At 36.9% G+C, this 19,849-nt stretch overlaps 1 protein-coding gene across 5 annotated transcripts in view; it reads right to left on the bottom strand.

Moving 5' to 3' along the window:
- Positions 1–14,490, bottom strand: part of CNOT2 (CCR4-NOT transcription complex subunit 2) — a gene marked incomplete at its 5' end in the record, with an annotated part of 39,727 nt that extends 25,237 nt beyond the window's left edge. For 2 of the 5 annotated variants that reach the window (XM_082003439.1, XM_082003441.1), the window contains 2 exons: positions 1,642–1,708; positions 14,374–14,490. In XM_082003439.1, the coding sequence (XP_081859565.1) occupies positions 1,642–1,708; positions 14,374–14,484 (178 nt within the window). Of the gene's footprint in view, positions 1–1,641; positions 1,709–12,998; positions 13,047–14,373 lie in introns of all 5 variants that reach the window. The other 3 variants (XM_082003437.1, XM_082003440.1, XM_082003438.1) reach the window with 3 other exon arrangements.
- Positions 14,491–19,849: the final 5,359 nt, after the last annotated feature.

Raw genomic sequence — 19,849 nt, 5'->3', positions numbered from 1 at the left:
CAGGGATGTAGAACCATATTCCTGTGTCTGGCAAGTAGGGGCAGTTGAAGTATTCACCCTAAGGAAAAAAAATCTTTTCTTATGCTTCCTTCTTCCACTATTTTAACTGAGACAAGAGATCTGCATGGGCTATATTGGAGACTGATCAATGAAGTAGCCAATTTCCTGCCTAATAGTTAAGTTTAAGTTACATTAACTCTGTAACATGACATCTTGCTTAATGACTGCCAGCTACCAATCTAAAAGTGCATAGACATTATCAGCTTTGTTTTTCCTAAAAGTATTTTAATCATAAGCATTGACTTTAACACTGAAGTTTCTTGCCCCTTTTTCTCAGTATTTGGTAGAAACTGAACCCTAGTAATATTTACTTTCTGATTTTTAGCCATGCATGTCTCTGTGTTAGAGAGATTATGTCTTAGGCACCACAACAAATTGAACAAACAACAAAATTGATGAAAAAAGTTAACCTTAAAAATACACAAAAATAAACAACAAAGATAAAAAACAAATCTGTGATAAACAGAATGACTAAACTACTTCAGTATCTTTACACAGTTAAGTCTGAAAGGTTCGATAATGCCAGATTCAGGACCCAAAGAGTCAAGAGCCAAACACGACTCTCAAGACTAACCAGAAACTGCTCATATAAATCTCAGTAGCATAATGAAATGTCAGTTTATATTACATGGTCACTCATCAACAGGCACTGAGATAGTAAAAAAATCACCGTATTTTCTAAACTATTTGAAGAAAGCCAAAATAAGTGGTGAAGGCCATGCATCTAGCAGACAAAGCTTTTAGTTTGTCCAGATAAAAAAGTCCACATTCTCTAAAGTACTCTGAAGACGCTTTTTCTTAGAATCCAAGCCAGATGACTTGGCAAGAAAGTTGCAAATGTTCAAAAGCGTACAGCGATAAGAGAGAGCTGTTCACAAACCCGTTTTACTTGTGTAACTATCTTAACTCAGACATTCTGAGTCTCTTTCCGGATGCACCTCCCAGCTATAAGGAAGTTCAGTTCTCAACACTGGCCCTTAAGTTAGGTGGCGAGCGTTACACGCTGCGACTGTTGCTCTATAGGTCTATTGCAACAGTATACAGATGACTGGCAGATATGGAAAAAAACTTCAAAGTATGGGAAAGAAAAAAACAGTGGCGCAGAAGGCAATAATCTTACTGGCATAGTTCTCTGCCAAATGTGAACTGCCAAGCATGTACACAAGATTTAATTTGCTCCTGTAGAGCATGAAATATCAGCTATAATTTAAGGTACAATTTCCTTCTATTCCTTACATATTTTTGTGAACTAGGCTCATTTTGGCCCAGCTCACTTGCCTTAGTTTTTCCTTCTGAAAGCCAGAGTTAAGTCACAGACATTCTTTATAGGATTATTATATTTGGATATTTAACAGCTATACAGTGCCAATCTAGGACACTTTGCATACTAAGCACTGCAAAAATGCATACTAAGCAAAGCAAAAATGTATCTTAAAAAAAGTTAAATCACACAAATAAGGAGACAGTCTTGTTTACAATCATCAGAAAACAAAGCCATATACATGTTCTCTACCCAAAGAGCGTAAAACTAGAAAATATTTAGCATAAAAGAAACATATCATCAATAAAAAGAATTCTTACTTTGTTGCCCGTATAAACTTGCCCCAAACTGAGACAGCTGACCTGATGTTGATGGTGATGCCAGCATCTAAAACGTAAGTAGATTAAAAGGTTATTGAAGACACAAAGATATTATGCTATCTTGCTCTGAAAGTTTATAACAGTATATTGTTTTGCCAAGAAAGCCAAAACAGCAACTGGAATCTCCTTTTAAGTCATCAAAAGTTTTAGAAACTCCCCAAAATATCTGCACAGTAACAACTGTAACGGTATATTACACATCAATAAAAACATATGACTTTACATGTATAAAACCAGACTTTCTGTTACTTGCGACAAATAGCATAGAGGAAGAAGATCTAAAAGCTTTCAGGTTTTCTACCTCTGTAGTTGAGACCCATCTTTACAGAGGAAGGAATACTCAGTTATTTACATCAGATATAGGGGTCCCCCCCCCAATAAAACATGCATCATACAAGCAGATCAATCCCTGTTCAATGTAATAACAGCAAGTGCAAAATTTCCTATTATCAGTTACAATAGCAAAAGGTGGGAAATGACTGGCTAGGTAGCACCAGGTATACAAAAACAGATATGAACTTCAGATAAGATTCCAATGTTAAAATTATAATGTACCGCTCTAAGAACTAGCTTCATGCTCTATATACCATATGAATAGGTAAGATGTACAAGTGTCAGAAGTAATCCTTCCTGCTCTCTTAGACTCACTTTAAAAGACATCACATATTACCAACTATTTCCATTAAAACCTTCTTTATCAATTTACAGACATCACACAAGAAATGTGACAAACTAAAGAGACTCTCAAGAACAGTAAGATCTAATAAAAATCATGACCTATAAAGAAAGATTGAGATTTGGGTTTGCATACTCCAAAAAGAAGGCAACTAAGGTAGTGACATGACATTAGACTTCCAGTCACTGCTATAAGAGGAAAAGAATAAACTACTCCCCATGCTGCTGCAGAAATGTAAAGTATTAATACATTTGAGAAACACAAGATTTAGGCTAAATATTTGGGAAAAAAAGCCCTTTGCAATCTTAAGGACAGTTAAGCACTGGAACATCCATCCCTGGATGTTTTTCAAGAACAGACTAGATGCTCATCAACATTAGGTATAGATGACTGTCCCTTGGAGCAAAAGGAGTATTAGTTGACCTAATCCATCCAGCTCATAACAGAATATGCTTCTCACACTTACTAACCCATGCGCAGCTGTCTGCTTGTTTAGTGCAGTAGGCTGGACTGGTTGAATTGTAGGATGGTTTCAAAGAAAGGAATGTCTGGATTCTTACACATAAGGGGAATTCAAGCTTTTTCAACTTGAGAGTAAAGAATTAAAATGAAAGTAACTTCTACTGTGATAAACTGAAAATTGCTTTGTTGACTTAATCTAGACAGATGTAAAACTAAAACAAACCTTATAAATTGAATCTGCTAGTAGTCTATACTGTGGCCAAATCTGGGTAGTAGAAATGAAAAAGACGACACGCAGGGTAGACACTAAATATCAAAAGTAGCATTCACGTCTGCAAATCACAAAGTATTAGTGATTTTTTGAATAGAAGGCATGAGAAGAGAAATTACAGCAGGCAATTACTGTAGGCCATCAGAAAATGTATCAGAAATATCACCCCAAAACACTATACACTCACACATATTTTGAACAAAGGGCACATATTTGATAGTAAGTGACTACAGCAATAAACATCTACACTTCCATATCCAAGAGGTTTGAAATACTAAGACAAAAACTTCCTGCAGGAAAAAATACAAGACAAACTGGACCAAAGTTCTCCTTCCTTAGTGAAGAACTGGCTGTGAACAAAAGAACACTTTAAGTAACTACCAGTGGCTCCAGCTCACCACTCAGATAGCAAAGTTCTCAGGCCACATCTGCACCAGCAAGTAATGCTGCCAGAGAGAAGTGCATTTGTAAAACAAAAAACATACATATAGTATGCATTTCTAACTAGAGTTAGCCATGACTAAAACACCTGATGCCGTGAAGCGTTGCCTGCTAATGAGTGGAACATGTTTGGTGCACTCCTGCAGCATCTCTTCCAGACTACTTTGATCCAGAAGGAATCAAATTCATTCCCACCAAGACTGCTCTGCAATGTGAACCAAAGCGTGCTGGAGACACTTGGGAGGACAGACTTCAAAAGCACACTCCCCACCCAAACTAACAAACTGATGTTTGTTAAACATTGATAAAACAAGTTGATACAGTAGTTTTAAGAAAGGAAAGACAAAGTAAAATGTTGAGGTAAAAAAATTAACACCATTCAAGTTTGACAAGTTGGAAGATCCTAGAACACACTGCAAAGTGTGGCAAATTCCAGGGAAAAAAATGAGAGAAAAAGTTACAAGACATCTTCAGAGATAATGACAAAGGCACACAAGCAAAAAAAACCCGTATCAGTCAGACACTGAGATATAAACAGCAGTCAAAAAGTACTAGCAGCTTTGGGACATGCAAGCAAAACAGTTAAGCCAAAAAGAATATTCTGTGAGAACAGCTGCTTAGGGCATTCAAAAAAAAAATCACTGTGATATAATAAGCAGAACATAGTACAAACCTTGGCATAAAAAAAACATTTATTTATATCGTTAACCGATATAAAAAAAAAGTAAAGTAACAACAACAAAAAAAAAAAATCACAGACCTAGGAGGTACTAAATTGCTTGAAAGAGGGGAAAAAGAATCCCACCTCTTCTATACAGAGTACTACTTGATTTCTTTTAAATCCAGTTAAAAGAAAAGGAATGGCAAGCAATATTTAATGAACACTGCTTATTAGAAATTGGATTTTCTTTTGAAATATTGCAAAGTAGGTCACATGTATTGTGCCATTTGCCTTTACATGAAAAGTTAATTGCAAAATGACTTGTAGAGAAACCCTTACAGAAGGGCATAATAAAGGTCAAGTATTATATTCAATAATCTAACAACTGGTTTTAAAGTCATAACATACTTAGAACATCAAAGATAACAAGCCTCAAGAAGAAATAAATAAAAATTTCTGTGGATCTGTTCCAGGCTGATTAAATGCAGATTTCTCAAATCTCATGGGAAAGGAATATGCTGTATGGATCTCTCTTACTCTCTCTAGTTTATTTTGTAGTATGCTAAAAAACCTCCCCAGTATTAAACACTTTTTCTGTCATAGCTGAGTAAGAAGTAGTTTAAAATGTTGTCTTCTTTTTCTAGTATTTCCATATAATTTAGATCAACAACAAAACAACCAAATTAGCCAAAACCTTAACCTATGCTACCAGGACCTTTATTTGCATTCACGACCTCTGAGTCACTTTTATAGTCTACTCGAACTTGGTCTAACAAAGATAACAAAGATTCAAGATGAACACTATTAGTGGTATTAAAAACATTCCTTCTGACATTCTAGAATCATTTTACTGGACTACTGGCCACATGATACACAAAATATTATAATTCTCCAAGAGTGTACTTGCAATGGTGGCTGGAAGTCACTCTTGAATTTCTTTTAATCTACAGCAGCGAAAGGTCATGATAGCCTTAATAAAAACTAAACCAGTCTAACCCTTAAGGTCACTAAAGCCTCTTCCAGTTGTTAAGATCTTTTAAGCTTTATCCAATTAAGTAAAAATTTTAGAGAAAAAAACCACTCTGAATTATACCTGTAACAACCTTTGGAAACCAAAACATACCAAATTACTGCAATAACATCAATGAACACCATATTCTAGCAGGATGTATACAACACCAGCTTTTTAAAACAACCGACTAATAACTTTCAGTGTCAAGGAAATTGTTAAACAAGCCTCTGACACTGATAGCTTTTGCTGCACATATACAACCCCCAACCTCACCCCCTTCAAACCTTGGCACTTCAGTTTAAATCAATTTGCCAGTGGTTAACAGCTACAAAATCCAGTTGTGAAACAGCATGGGACTTTTGCTTCCATTCCAATTTAGTATGAGTGAACTAGACAGGTTATTTCAATTGGCTTTCTCTGTACATGCTGTAAGGAGATGGAGGAGGGCTAAGACTTGCATCTCCCACAGGGCAAGGAGACAACTACGCAAACAAGACCTTGTGTAACATGAAGGGTGCACTTTATTCTGTTAGTGTATGGAAGGACCAACGCTCAGTACTGGCAGACTGAAGGACTGAGTTGATGATAGTCAACTAAGGTGTGAACATTGTTTTACTCATAAGTCTCAGTCAGTCACAGTGCAGTTCTGATCATGGAAGACTCTACCTCAAAACTCAAACCAATTGATGAACCAAGCAGATGGCCCACTTTTTCTGGACTGGTCCACACCAAGAATCAGTAAGCCGTAACATGCTACCAGGCAATTTCCTACCCCTAGTGATGAACCAGACTTCAGTGTAACTGCTTTCATTAATTCTCGATGGGCTTACTGCAGTAAGTCCATTTAAGAGTGTCAACTACCTCAAAAAAAACAGCACCAGCAATTGCTTAAATTTGCCAGAACTGTGAAAAAACTGCTGCATTCTAGAACCCTCTCGGGGTTCTAGAGAGCCTGTGAAGGCAGGCTGCAGCCTCCCTGAAAGCAGAGGGAGGCGGCGGGAGGAGGCCCAGCAGCAGAGCTGGCTGGCAGCGCACCCGCCTGCCCCGTGCACTGCAGCATCCTGCCTCTTCCAAGCAAGCCCCCAGCTTACGGTGGGGACGGCTGCCTGTCACCACAACTGCCACGGTCAGTCATCACACCTCAGCATAGCGGCACCAAGAAAACTCAGCAAACGTTTTTGCGAAGGCTGCTACGTTAATGCAGTTATAGCCTAAAACTACTTTTCATAAACACAAAGCAAGCTGAAGTTGAAATACATCAATCCAATGCTAGAAAGTCAACTAAAAGCAAAACATGTTGGAATAAACGAGTTAAGTCTGCGGGTAATATCCAGCCTGACAAACGATGGTCGTCTCACAGGTCCAAACATCAGCATCATTTTGTATTTGCACTACTTTATTTCTGGTATCTGCCATCTGTGCTGCGCTATTTAATAATAAAACAACTGACCCACAGCCTGAAAAGGAGAAAGTGTTATACTGATGTAGAAAATAGTAATAAGTCAAGCCAACAAATACAAGAGATTAAAAAAATACATTTTTCTATACTCTGCCAGTTTAATATTTAGTATTACTATTAGTCCTTCACTGGACTACAAAGCACTTTTTAATACAGCATTCACAAAACTCACATGTTACAAGAAAATATTTCCAAATCTCAAAAGCGGAGACCAATGAAAACTTTGAAAGCCTTATATTTGCTGGGTATTATTTGCAAGTGAAAATTGCTACTGATATATTTTATTATTTCCGAAATATAAAACCAAACACAATACTGAAAAAAACCCCCATGAAATCTTATTCAATCTTTCAGATTTTATCATTTCCAGTTGTGGTCTCCTGCTTCCAGTGGCACTGGGGAAGCACACAGAGGTAGGACTGTGCTGCAGGCACCACCTTTTGCATTACATTTCTCTGGCAATTTTCTGTTGTCAGCAGCAGTATCTCAAGATCTTAAAGGCAGGATGTTGCCTTTGAATGACAATGACATTATTAACATGAGGTTAACATGACTATTAAAGTAAAACTGTAAAAACAAATTCTCCCTGTGTAGAGACATTCAGTTTGATGGTACAGTGTATTAAGGACCCAAAAGATGACTGAAAACTCACTGAAAGCTGCTACCAAAGCCACCATAAGTAATTAAGAACTAGTACAACAGCACAAATAATTAAATTAAATAACCAGTTGCATACAAAAAGCTAAATAATGCCACTCACTCACTGAGCATGTAAACCACCAATATTACAATACGTTTAGTGAACTGAATTATTGTGTAAAAAACCATAACCTCCCCCTTCTAGAAGAGGCAGAGGATTTTATGCATTGAATTAATCTGGTCCGAAGAACCACTTCAAATGCTAAAGCTGACATACTAAAACTATTATTTATTGTTGATTTAAGTGGAGATGCAGTAAAATATAGCTTTTAGATAAAGTACAGAAACAACACCTAGCACAGTCATTTAGTTCTGTAAAAGAAATCTAAATACACACTCAGCCGTAGTGAGAAGTATATACTCCAGTCATCAGCAGTGAAATTAACTTCCTTGAGACATAATTTTAAGTCGTAAATAAGTGATGCAAAATAACTTTGACTAATTCAGATACATACTTCTTGCAAACTGTGTAAGAGAGTATGAAGACCCATTTTCCTCTCTAAGTAAAATTAGTTTATCGTGTATTTTTTTATTTGATAAATCCATCCAAGTACTAACTTGTAGGTGACACAGTAAAAGGGTGATTTTGCATTCTAAACTTTTGGGGTTTTCTTCACACTGTATAACTTCATTATGAAAACGCAAGCTGTGAGTAGAATGACAATAGGCTCTGAAAGGGTATACTGCATTTAAGCACAAAAACTCCCTCAATTTGTTCCTAACCTCATCCCCTGCAAGTCCTTTCAACTGTCTTCAATTAATGGCATTGCAATTTTCATTTGTTTAAAGTTTGTTGTGTGGGTTTTTAAAAAAAAAAAAAACCCAAACACACTATGTGCTTACTAAAAGATGTGAGGTATGTTTAATCACTCTCTGTGAAGGTAAAAAGCAATTTTGCATGTCTCATGCCAAAGAAAAAAAACTTAAGCTATGCGTTGCATAAAGCAAGCAGGCAAACCAACCCACTATTCAGTCAAATCTACAATAATGTTTCCATGCAAAGTAATGCTTATGAAAATATTCATTCTCCATTTATAATTAAAGACATTAATCTATTTTCTCCCCAAAATAAGCTTTACTCCACAAATGGATCAAAACTATTCAGACTACGAAAAGCTACGTTAATCTTAAATAGCTCTATTCAACAAGCCAGGATTAGCAAGAATGCTGGGACTGCTGCTGATACAAAAGGATTTCACAGGAATTCTTAAATACTTACAACAACTCCATGTGAAGCATCTGAAGTTAAATTACAATTAAGCTAACAAACTCTCATGCAATGACTAAGCAAATGGCAAGCAAGATGCCTTGGGAAACAAGATACCATAGGTTTCTTTAGAATCCTAAAAAATAGCATTAGAAAGTCAACAATCCAGCTGAAACAATGTGGTGTTCAGCAACACTAAAGCCAAAGGTGTCTCCAAAAGACTGATTAAATCCTTCCCACATTTAGTTTCCCAAACTTAGCAAGATTCTGGATCTCTATCTCCATGGTAAGCTAAGTCTTGTTTCAGAGTTTTATCTCTGGTAAAAACACCACCTTTTTGTAAGGCCACATATTTCAAAACACAGTAAGAGGTAAAGGTTCTACAAATTACTTTAAGGGAAGTTTGCAGGAAAAGGCTTTGAGAACAGCTTCTGACCACCCCTTTGTTGTACCACCACCATTGTGCCCATTACAAGACAAGCCCACTGACATCTTGCCTTTATGCAACTGTCTCATGACAGAGGAACACCTGAATTTGATCCACCACAGACACGCTTCTACTACATCAGGATGGAAGAAACCTCTGGAAAGCAGGCTCCCAGAATCAATAACCCATTCCACTGTGCTCAATATCCAAATCAGAACACCTCCTACTTCAGGAAAGGTAGTGTCAGGGAGCTAGATTAATAGTTGCAGTAAGCCAAATCCAATCTGCAGGCTAGATTTTACTTGCCTCAATTGTTAAAATATATTTGTCTTCACAAGAAGTTTGGAAAGAACTGAGCTGCAAAAGAACATGAGGTCTCAACTACGAAAGTCCAGAACTAGTTAAAACATTAAGAATTTTCAGAGAGGAGAATAAAATCAGCAAACTAACTGTCGTGGTTTAGCCCCAGCAGACAACTAAGCACCACACAGCCGCTCGCTTGCCCTCGCCTCCCCAGGTGGGATGGATGAGAGAATTAGAAATAAAAACTTGTGAGTTCAGATAATAACAGTTTAAAAGGACAGCAAAGAAAGAGGAAGTAATAGTAATATTACTGATGAGGGAATATACCAAAACAAGTGATGCACAGCGCAACAATTGCTCACCAACCAGTGATCAGTAGCCTGTCTCTGAGCACCAATTCCTGCCCCCCAGCCAACTCCAGTTTATATACTGAGCATGACGTGATATGGTATGGAATATCCCTTTGGCCAGCCTGTGTCAGCTGTCTCCGCTGTGCCCCCTCCCAGCTTCTTGTGCACCTCCCCATGGGCACAGCATGGGAAGCTGAAAAGTCCTTGACTGAGTATAAGCACTGCAACTACTTAGCAACAACTAAAAACATCAGTGTGTTATCAACATGATTCTCATACTAAATCCAAACACAGCACTACATCAGCTATTAGGAAGAAAATTAACTCTATCCCAGCTGAAACCAGGACATTAACCCATTAGAACTGCAAATCATAGAATTATTACTGTGTTACTGTGAGCATTTTATCATCTATTGAGCAACTGGGAGAGAAAAACAAAACAGCAAAGCACTGGGCCAAGAAAGGGAAAAAGCATTCATTGAAAAAATTCTCCTAACTTTCCCGGTAATTTGGGCAGATCTTCATTAAAAGGCACGTCTGCCTACTGTCTGATTTATGACTGCAGTTCAGAACAACAGAAAATGCCTTGATCTTATATTCTCACATAGGCACCTGCAGTGGATTGGGACAGACTGGTCAAACCTTGTAGAGCACTTCTTACATTCTTATACATGAGAAATCAAAGAAGTTCAGAATGAACAGCTCCCATCTTTTCTTAAAGCTCATTGTAATTTTTTTTTTCCTCATTTGAAGACAGTAGATTCAAAAGTATATGAAGGCTTTGAGTTACCAATTTCTACCATTGTCACTCTATTCAAATAAAAATACATGTACCCCTGTCCTCAAAATGATTTTGCTGAGTGCACAGACAGTTCAATTAAGTTGATGAAATTGGCCACAGATAAGCTCTGTAATTATTTTGTGGGCACATTGTGCATCTTGTTGTCAATTAAAGTTACTGGACCACATTTATTTCAAGCCAAATCTTAAACTATTTTCTTAAACTCTTCTATCTTCTGCAACTTCTATAAAATATCCAGTTTCTTTGCCAAAGGATTATTGACCTGGTTATCACGCACTGACCCTAAGTGCGGCAGAATTCATAGACAGAGCATTCCATGAATACACTCTGTTCCACTTCTATACCTGGCACAGCAAGGTTTGGTGATGACTCAAGGCAAAGCCACTCTTTCAGTAAAAAGGAGCATTGGATGGCTTGAGTAAGATCTAATCTCATCTAAGAAGCCATAATTTTGTGCCTAAAACAATAGAACCAAATAGCATCCATATGATTTTGGAAGTACTTGTGCACAAGTAACACATAACTTTTCCATTTCAATTACCGTATTAATCCTGACCGTCTAGAATTGATTTCCCCTGTGAAAAAGTAGGTAAGTTAGAAGAAAGCTTTTAGTTTTCTGAGGCTCTGAAATAAAAATAACATGTCCTAAACTCTTTACTGATACTTCTTCCCACTTGTAAGGTCTTCAAAATTTAAGACAGGACTTCAGCAGCCTTAGTTCACTCTACCTTTGTGTTAAGGAAATTCTTTTAAAATTCAAATTAGTCAAAGCAACAAGTTACAAGAATACCACATCAGAGATGCTACTAAAATTGTTTATTAAAAGGCATAAAATACTTTTTCCACATCTTTTTCAGATAGGTTCTAAATTTTTTTTTCCACTTAATGAGTAAAATTCCTAACATAATTTGAAAAGAAATAAAACCTCCACCTTAAATGTTAAAACAAGGTAGAAAGCTGAAAAGCTCCCAACCCAGTCAAACTGTGCACAAGTGATCACTGTACCCCACCTGAAGACAATGCCTCTTCACAGGACAGAAACCCTACTGTAAAAGTGAAAAATAGGTTCCGAAGTCTATACAAAATAATATGTTTGCAGTAATAGTCCTTACTCTATTCTAAATATGAGGAAGATTTCACCATTCTGTATGTTCCTCTACTTGGAGTACACACACACGCAGTAACAATTCCTTGGAAAGTAGCAACTTTTAAGGTTAGAATCAGTAAGACCTCAAAGTGAAAACCAGAAAAACACCTAGTCATGTCCAGTACAAGGGTAAATACTAAACAAGCTTTAGCCCTTCCCAAAAGGCAGTATTTAAGGAGGCCATTCACAGAGGGCTTCCCTCAGAACCACTCTATTTCAAGTTGAAGAACTCTAGAGGACAAATGAAGCATAAATGAAGGACTCGGGATTCATGTGTATGTATGATACACTGGAGAAAAAAAACCAAAACAACATTTAGCTCATTTTCTACAAGTTTGTAGCTAAAAACTGCAATACATTCATTTTACCTGCTTTCAGTAAAGGCATGTAAGAAATTGAAAATGAAAAAGGAGCAGTAATTTAAATTGCAGTAAAACTGCACATTGTTTAGACAATTCCACTATATAAAAAAGGGATAAAGACTCCCATTTTTCAGTAAGCTTACAAAGAGATTGTGTATGCTACATTTTAGTCTTTTTATTACCAGTTGGATTTTCTGAATATAAAAAGTGATTACTCCTTTCCCAAAAGTTTCTTCTACCTTTACTTTTTCCCTACATTTATCTACTGCATTTCAACATAAATGTGAAGACAGAAAGATTTGAAGTGTTTCAAGATCTAGAATGCTGGAAGATTATGTTCATAAAACTGGATCCAGGTTTTGAACATTAGTCTTTATTAGCTTACTCAGAGAAAATTCTACGCAAATTTATTTTTGTCTGTCAATACTGTTATCCAAATAACAACACAGTCAATATATTTATTGTGTTCTCATACACAGAACAATATCTTTAGTAGAATTCCAGTCGAAAGACTATTTTAAAAAGATGGTTATTTTCAATTGGAAAAGGTTTTCAAAGCTGCAAAATTGGTTGAAAACTAAAAAGGAATATAACCACCTTTGAAACCTTTCTCATCTACTGTGAGCCAAATGAGATATCAAAAAGAACATGTAATACAGAATATACATTTAGCTATACATGAGTGATCAAAGGTGTACAGACAATGTCAATATCACCACCATATATTTATTCTGATCAACTTTAAAAAAAGTATTACAATAGCATATGTAAGATTTCATAAACATAAACTCACAAAGTTGTAATGGTCAACAGTGAAGCTACAGGGGGGAAAAAAATCCCTTAACAAGAATTTGGAAATAAAACTAAAAAGCTTTTGCAAAAAATCACTCTTCCATTTCCTGTCGGAACGACATCACTCTTCTGCCAACTACAGCAGCTTCTATGCCCCATTTTGGCCACTCCTCTCACAAGCTTTCACGATTTCTCATGTGTCATTCCTGGTGTCTGGAACACCCACCTTCCTTCTCTTGAAGTCCCATTCTAAGATCCACTTCTGCAACATTGCCTACAGAAAGAGTAGGCAACTAAAACACTCATTCACTGTGTCAACAATGTGCCAAGCATCAGCTTTCACTGTGTACACTGTACAGCATAGCTTTCATCTCACTTTACCCTTCTTACTACACTGTAATGATTTCTCTCCCTCAGTGCATCAAAAGGTGGGGATTTAAGATCCAAGAATCACTTTGGAGAAATAGTGTCTACTGTTTTTGAGAGTGCTAGCTGCACCTCTCAGTGCAAACAGGAAAAGTATACTCAACATTATAAATATTCCATTGTGTCTCTGTGCATCTGTGGTACATGCACATATGTAATGCACATAAACAGAAAAGAGCAGCCTATTTAATTTTCTTTACACTGTACTACATTTTAATCCTTTGCTGGCTCACCTGAAATTTCTTGTCAAAATAACTTACGAAACTGAACTGGAAAGCTACATTTAAGCATTTCTTTTGTTTTAAAAAGCCTTCTACTCTAAACCTATTTCCTTCTAACTTTGAAAATCTGGATTAAAATTCAACTAAGAGTCTGTAGGAAATATTTATGTTTACATAGGCCAAGGTCTATTAAGACTATGCTCACATCTGCTATTTAACAACTATATTTATGGACAGTCATAGAGGCAGACTTGAAGCAATGTCACCTTTCTGAAAGTCTGAGGGGTTTTGTTTTGTTTTAATAAAAAGAAAATCTAGCATATATGTTGCTTACACATATTAAATGCAAGCCCGTTATGAGATGGTATAATTGATCTTCAGGTGACATGAACCTCAAATCATGCTTTCAGTCTTCCATGTATTTCTACATGCCACTCCACCTAAAAGTGAAATACTTTACTGGCTAATTTATTTATTTCAATAATAAGCAGAGCTTCAGTAATGCCAATGCAATTCTAACATACAATAATGCATTATCAAGGCAAAAAAATGTTTAAGAATGGTTGGGTTTGTAACTTTGTGTCATTAAAAATGAGAAGTAGAATACTTGACCAGACAAAAAAGCTGCACAAGGCATTTTCAGAAACAAAACGTGGTTGAAGATGTAAAATGCAAAATGACAACAAAAACACTGTAGACACAACATGTAAACACAAGATATAATCAATAACCCAACTTAAGTTACAAATACAATTTTTAGACATTAAAAAAAAAAACCCTGGCAAGCATATGGCTGAAGTTTATAACTATAAACTCACTAAAATTAAAGCACTTGCCACTGAAAACACCGTCATTCATAGCTTAAAGCTAAATGAAGCCCTTCCTCACATGTATTTCACGTACTTGAAACTATCTTGCTATCGAAGGGGAAAAAAATAAGCTTATTCAACTTACATCTTTTTCTGACCGATGTGGAAACATCGATGATTGGCTGTAGTACATGTTTTCATCATGGTAGTCACCATCAACTCCCTCTACAAACTTCTTCCTTGAAGCACCAAACATGCTGTTTGTCACCTAAATAAGAAGAAAAACGATTATATACCATATATGATTTGGTTTGCTACATACTTATAATAGTATGTATTTTAAATATGTGTAAGGATTAAAAAAAACAAGCCACCTGTTTCTAAACATTTGAAAATTCCTCTTTAAAAATCTTTTCTGTGTATTGCCAACGTAATGGTTTTTCCAAGTGGGACTTTCATCTGACAGAAACTCATATTTCAGAAAGGATTGGGTGGGGAGAGGGGGCACTCTGGTTTTTTTGGAGGAATATTAATTTGTTGATTGGGTTTTTTTGAGTCTCATGACCTTTCGCTCAGGTTTATTTAAAATTACAGAATGTCAGCAACAAAACAGCAAATTTCTCAATTTTTCCTCTTCTCAGGTAAACACTTTCGATCTAAAAAAGAAAATTAAGGAATGTTCTTTAGAGCTTAGGCACCTTATAAGAAATAAAAATAACAAAAAAGGAAGAAGAAAAAAAAAATCTGTAAAATCACTCCCACGTCTCATCAGTACAACTTTGGAAAAAGCAGCTTCCTACTTGACCCTGCACACTTGGAGCCATGATCAGGTAAGAGAAGGTTGAGCTTAACCACACTCAACAACCTCATCACAGACTGGCAAACTTACTTCAGACGACCCATAAAAGCCACTAGATTTTATTTTGCTCTTACTGCCCAAGGTGCATGCACACACAGACAGAGCTGCTAAGTCAGGAACTGGAAACTGAAGAAACAGCAACTGCACAGCTGGTCACAGAACCTTAATTCATTAGAAAATTTAATCCCACAGCAAGGTCATACAACATCGCTAAAGCATCTACCACATGCAGTGCATATTTATACACCTGACTTATTTATGTAAAAACACACACACCTCTGTTAAATTCCTAATCTATCTAGCTATGAAACACTATCACAGAGCAGTGATGGACTAACCAAGCCCAAATTTAACTTAACAGATTAATGTTGAAACCAGCAAAATGGCACATACTGGTCATAACTGAGCAACTCGCCCAGTTTCTTGTACTATATGGGGAGACTGAAGAGAGTGCAACCAACAGGATGCTAATCAACCCTGAGCTAGCGCCCTACACAACATACCTTCAAACAGATCTCTAACATCTTAAAAGGTAAGGAAGCTGAGTTATAGTTAGCTTGCAGAATGCTCTGAGCCCTAAAATTTACTATCTTCGCTACTGACAGGATTAGCTAAACTTAAAAAAACCCGACAATTTAAAAATATATTTTTTTAAAAGTAATTTTGCACCACCTTAGGCTCATGCTTGAAATTGAAATTTCAAAACCTTTATTCTAGTTGGCTGCAAGGACAGTTACTTTCAGCTTGAAATCCTCTTATCCTTTCTGACACAAAAATACTGATATTCCTCACAGTGTGACTTACTCAAATTTCACCTTTACCGACGAAGATTTCTAGGCAGTGTTTAATAACATGGGTGCTCCTATACTAGTAACAACTTAACCCCATGATTTCAAAGTCATAGGAGTTTCAAGTAAAAGTGAAGTCAACACTTGGGATGCATTTAATACAGCTATAATTACAGAATTGCCCTAAAATGTTCAGTTAAACAAAAGCCTATTCTACTACTCCTACCAGAGGATTTCAGATATTTAGACTACTGATGTCTCAGAACAAACTTATAATCTGTTACACACACATGAAAGCACATAAAGGTACTGCACACCTTCTCCACATTAAACTTGTATTTTGTGATACTTACAAAATGTGCAAATGTAAGGTCCCAAACTGCTCAAATGCATTCAGCTGACTTTCACACTTGTAGCAAAGCTTTCATTACACTGTAATCATATCCCACTGTGCTAAATCCCCTTACAATGCAATTATCACCTACCAGATGGTGATGGAGCATTTAACAGGCTAAGGGGATTATCTTGTCCTTTGCTCTGCCCAAGCAAAGTGTGGGGAGATAAGCAGTTCCCTTTAACCACTGTAAAAAGGATAGTGAAATGGTTTGGTGAAGCTATCCCAAGCAAGGAGGAGAAGCTGAGCATCTCAACCTACTACTGCTCTTGAGAAGGTAAAAGGCAGCTTCTCACAGGTCCCAAAGAACTTTTTGTGCTCCTTTAACAATACCTGACATAAAAGAAAAGATTCTTTTTGCCACATAAACCTTCTTGTATGATATATCAGAGTAACAATGTAATAGTGACAGAAAGTCACTGAAGCCTACACCATACTGTACTAATGCAATAGCTACAGTACAGGAACTATATAAAGGGGAAAAAACAATCCTGTCTTTGACCCTGCAGCTTTTGATCTTATTTCTGCAAGGGTTTACACATGGCTGGCTACACATGCACAGTAAAGATTTCTGAGTCAGTGGGGTAAGGTCACAGCTTTCAGTCTCAAGATATATGCTTAAGGCTTCTGCAAGAAAGCTATCATGTCCAGATATGAAGTCTATATACTGAAAAGCTGGAAGATATTTTAAACACCCTTCACTAAATTTAAATTGTCTAAAAGATACAATTATCAATATAGAAAATAATAAGGCAGTGGCCCAAAAACTAATCAAGAATATGCCCTTAAGACTGGTGAAGTACACTGATATTAATATGGAGTCTTACAAGAACATGGTTATTAAAAAAGAAATGACGAAAACTTTTAATAATTAAATTAAATAGTGATATTTTTATTGGCAATCCATATTTCTACACGATACCTAACTGGACTGTGCTGATGAACTCCAGAGAGCAGAGCAGTGCATTCCAGGCTACAGCTGCAGGGGAAGAGGGGAAGACCAGATGAGCCCTGCCTGCAACCCAGCTGCATTGCTGCACCCATCTGCTCTAAGACCTTCAAAAACTTTTTGCAGAAATTGACACTTCTTCACAGCAGCATTTTTGTAAGCGATTCTGTGTTGTTCGATGCTGTCAAGCAAAGCAGTTGCGTGCAGTGTTCATGCTGTCCACGCTCTGAGGGAAGCGGTACAGGCACTGGAGGGCATTCTGGCAGCTGCCTGCAGCCCTAACAGGATTTTACTCCACTAGAAAGAACTGCCGCTTGTTCTTAGGGTGAACCACAGCACAGATCACAACAGAGGAATGTAGCGTTGCAATTCATGCAGTTATCCAGCCCTGTTACAAAACTAACAGCACGATAAAATGAGGCAGCTGCTAAAGACCAGTAACTGAAAGGGCAGGAACTGGGATTAGAGCCTGAGGTTGCAGCTGCCATAGCCAGGCTCCTTACTTCTTGCTTCTTCTTGGGCTAACACCAGCAGCCAATTTATCTGCTTCCCAGTAGTGGCCAGTGACAGTAAATGGCTGGCAAACTTCTGAATCAGAGCACCTATCCCCGTGCAGACTTTTATAATATTACAGAAAGTTTATGCAACGACAGCATCAGACAGTTGCCAAGTTAGCAGTAGGCATCTTCCTATCCACATTAACTTATTCCAGTATTTCATAATATACTCATCAGTCAGTCATGCTACAAGCATATGCAAAGATATCGAAAAAACACTCTTGCAGTACTATTTGTAGAAAGGTGTGAGAATAACTGGGGCTGTGCCAAATGCAGGCAGATCTGCATATGGGAACTCTGTTGCTTATTTCTTAGGACAAGAAGCCACAAGAAACCTCATACACAAAGACTGCAGCTGCTTTTTCATAGACTGATAGATAGGTGTTCAATCAACTACAAAAGCAAATATGGGAAAGTTCATGCAGCACTTATATTTTAAACCCTCTAGAAAGTAACAGTGACCTGAGGATTTGTACATTCCCAGGGTCTAGTCTGATGAGGTGAAAGGTAAAAATCAGCTCTTGTATTTAAGTCCCTCATTCATACATAGATGCCTATGTACACACACTTATGACAACACAATCTCACAGAAGTGGTGCTCCATGCATTACGTGGCAATTTGATTAAGTAAAGAATTCCTGCCTACTCAGCCTAATTTCATACAGATCCCTCTACTAATCGTGTAACTACTTTTCCTGTTCTACCGTAGGAACTGTCCTCTGTTGCACAAGACACGTTGGCAGTGTAACCATTCACTGAAAACGTAAAAATGGTGTACTTCTATCAATTCATCCTTTAGCATAATATTGCAAAAGTATGTACAACTCCCACTGGTAGACCCACGTGCAAATATGATTAGAAAATGTTCATGCTAACAGAGGAAAAAGGGAACGAGCTACATGTTAGGATGGAGTTCAGAGAACGAACCAGCCATGCTGCCAGAAACCATGCCCAATTCTGATCAAATGAACATAAGCGCTTCTTTCAAAGCACAATCACATCTTGTTTAAAAATCAGATTTGCCCACAACTTCATGTTAATGTTAACCAAGCAAAATGCAGTCACAAACCTGACAAGACCTTTAAATTCTTCTGTAGAACATTTCCTAACAACCACAACTACCATACAAATGTAAAGAACTTAAAGCATCTAATAAGCAGTTTGCTGCAGTCATTGACTTTTATCCTTCAGCTGAGTACATAACACAACCAACAATACTTATTTAAAATTTAAAAAAAAGAATTAAAAAATCAAATATCACAGAAAATCCTTTGCATTGCAAGGAACACTGCAGTAGAGCACACTTCAGCACACAAAAACTTGTTTGTTAGCAATAACTGAAAATATATCATTGACACAGAATTCATAAGGAAAAACTATTAACTTTTGTCATTTTAAGATGCAAAAAGATCTTCTCTATAATCACTTACAAAGTGATGCTATGATTGTATATTAAATTAGTTTAACACCCTGAAAGCAAATTATAGTATTAAAATATGAAAACTAACTATATTTCTATTTTGCAATATTACTATAGGTACTGCCCAAGGAGAGCTCACTCACAACATTAACATAGCCAACTCTAAACTAAGAGGATACTATAAAATCTCCCTGGAGAATGAACATTTTTAATTTTGCATAGAGCAGAAACATTGATCATTGCATTACAACTGATTAAACTTATCATCTCTATGAGTGCTGAAACCTACGTACAGTAATACAAGTTTAAAAAAAGAAACCACTTTAGGAATTTTAGCAATACCTTCCCTTTCCTGCTCCTCCAATGACTATGGCATTTGTCAACATGCACACTATCATTATGTGAGAGCAATTAGAAGTTGTAATCTCCGTCTGACATTACAGAGCTTCCACCCATCTATATACTAAGGCTTCTGATGTTGCTGTTTAGGTCTTATTAAGCAAAGTTAATTACTTACTCTATTTTTCTCTTCTGTTACAAATCAATGTTTTCACATAAGGTAACATACTTGCATATCCAAAGTAGCTGCAAAAGTGACCCTTAATGAGTCACAGAATCACAGAATCACAGAATCACTAGGTTGGAAAGGACCTT

Source organism: Phaethon aethereus, assembly GCF_964289735.1.
Source record: "Phaethon aethereus genome assembly, chromosome: 1".
In the NCBI taxonomy this organism is placed as follows: domain Eukaryota; kingdom Metazoa; phylum Chordata; class Aves; order Phaethontiformes; family Phaethontidae; genus Phaethon; species Phaethon aethereus.
The sequence above is the reverse complement of the archived record's forward strand: the minus strand, read 5'-3'. Positions and strand labels throughout refer to the sequence as shown.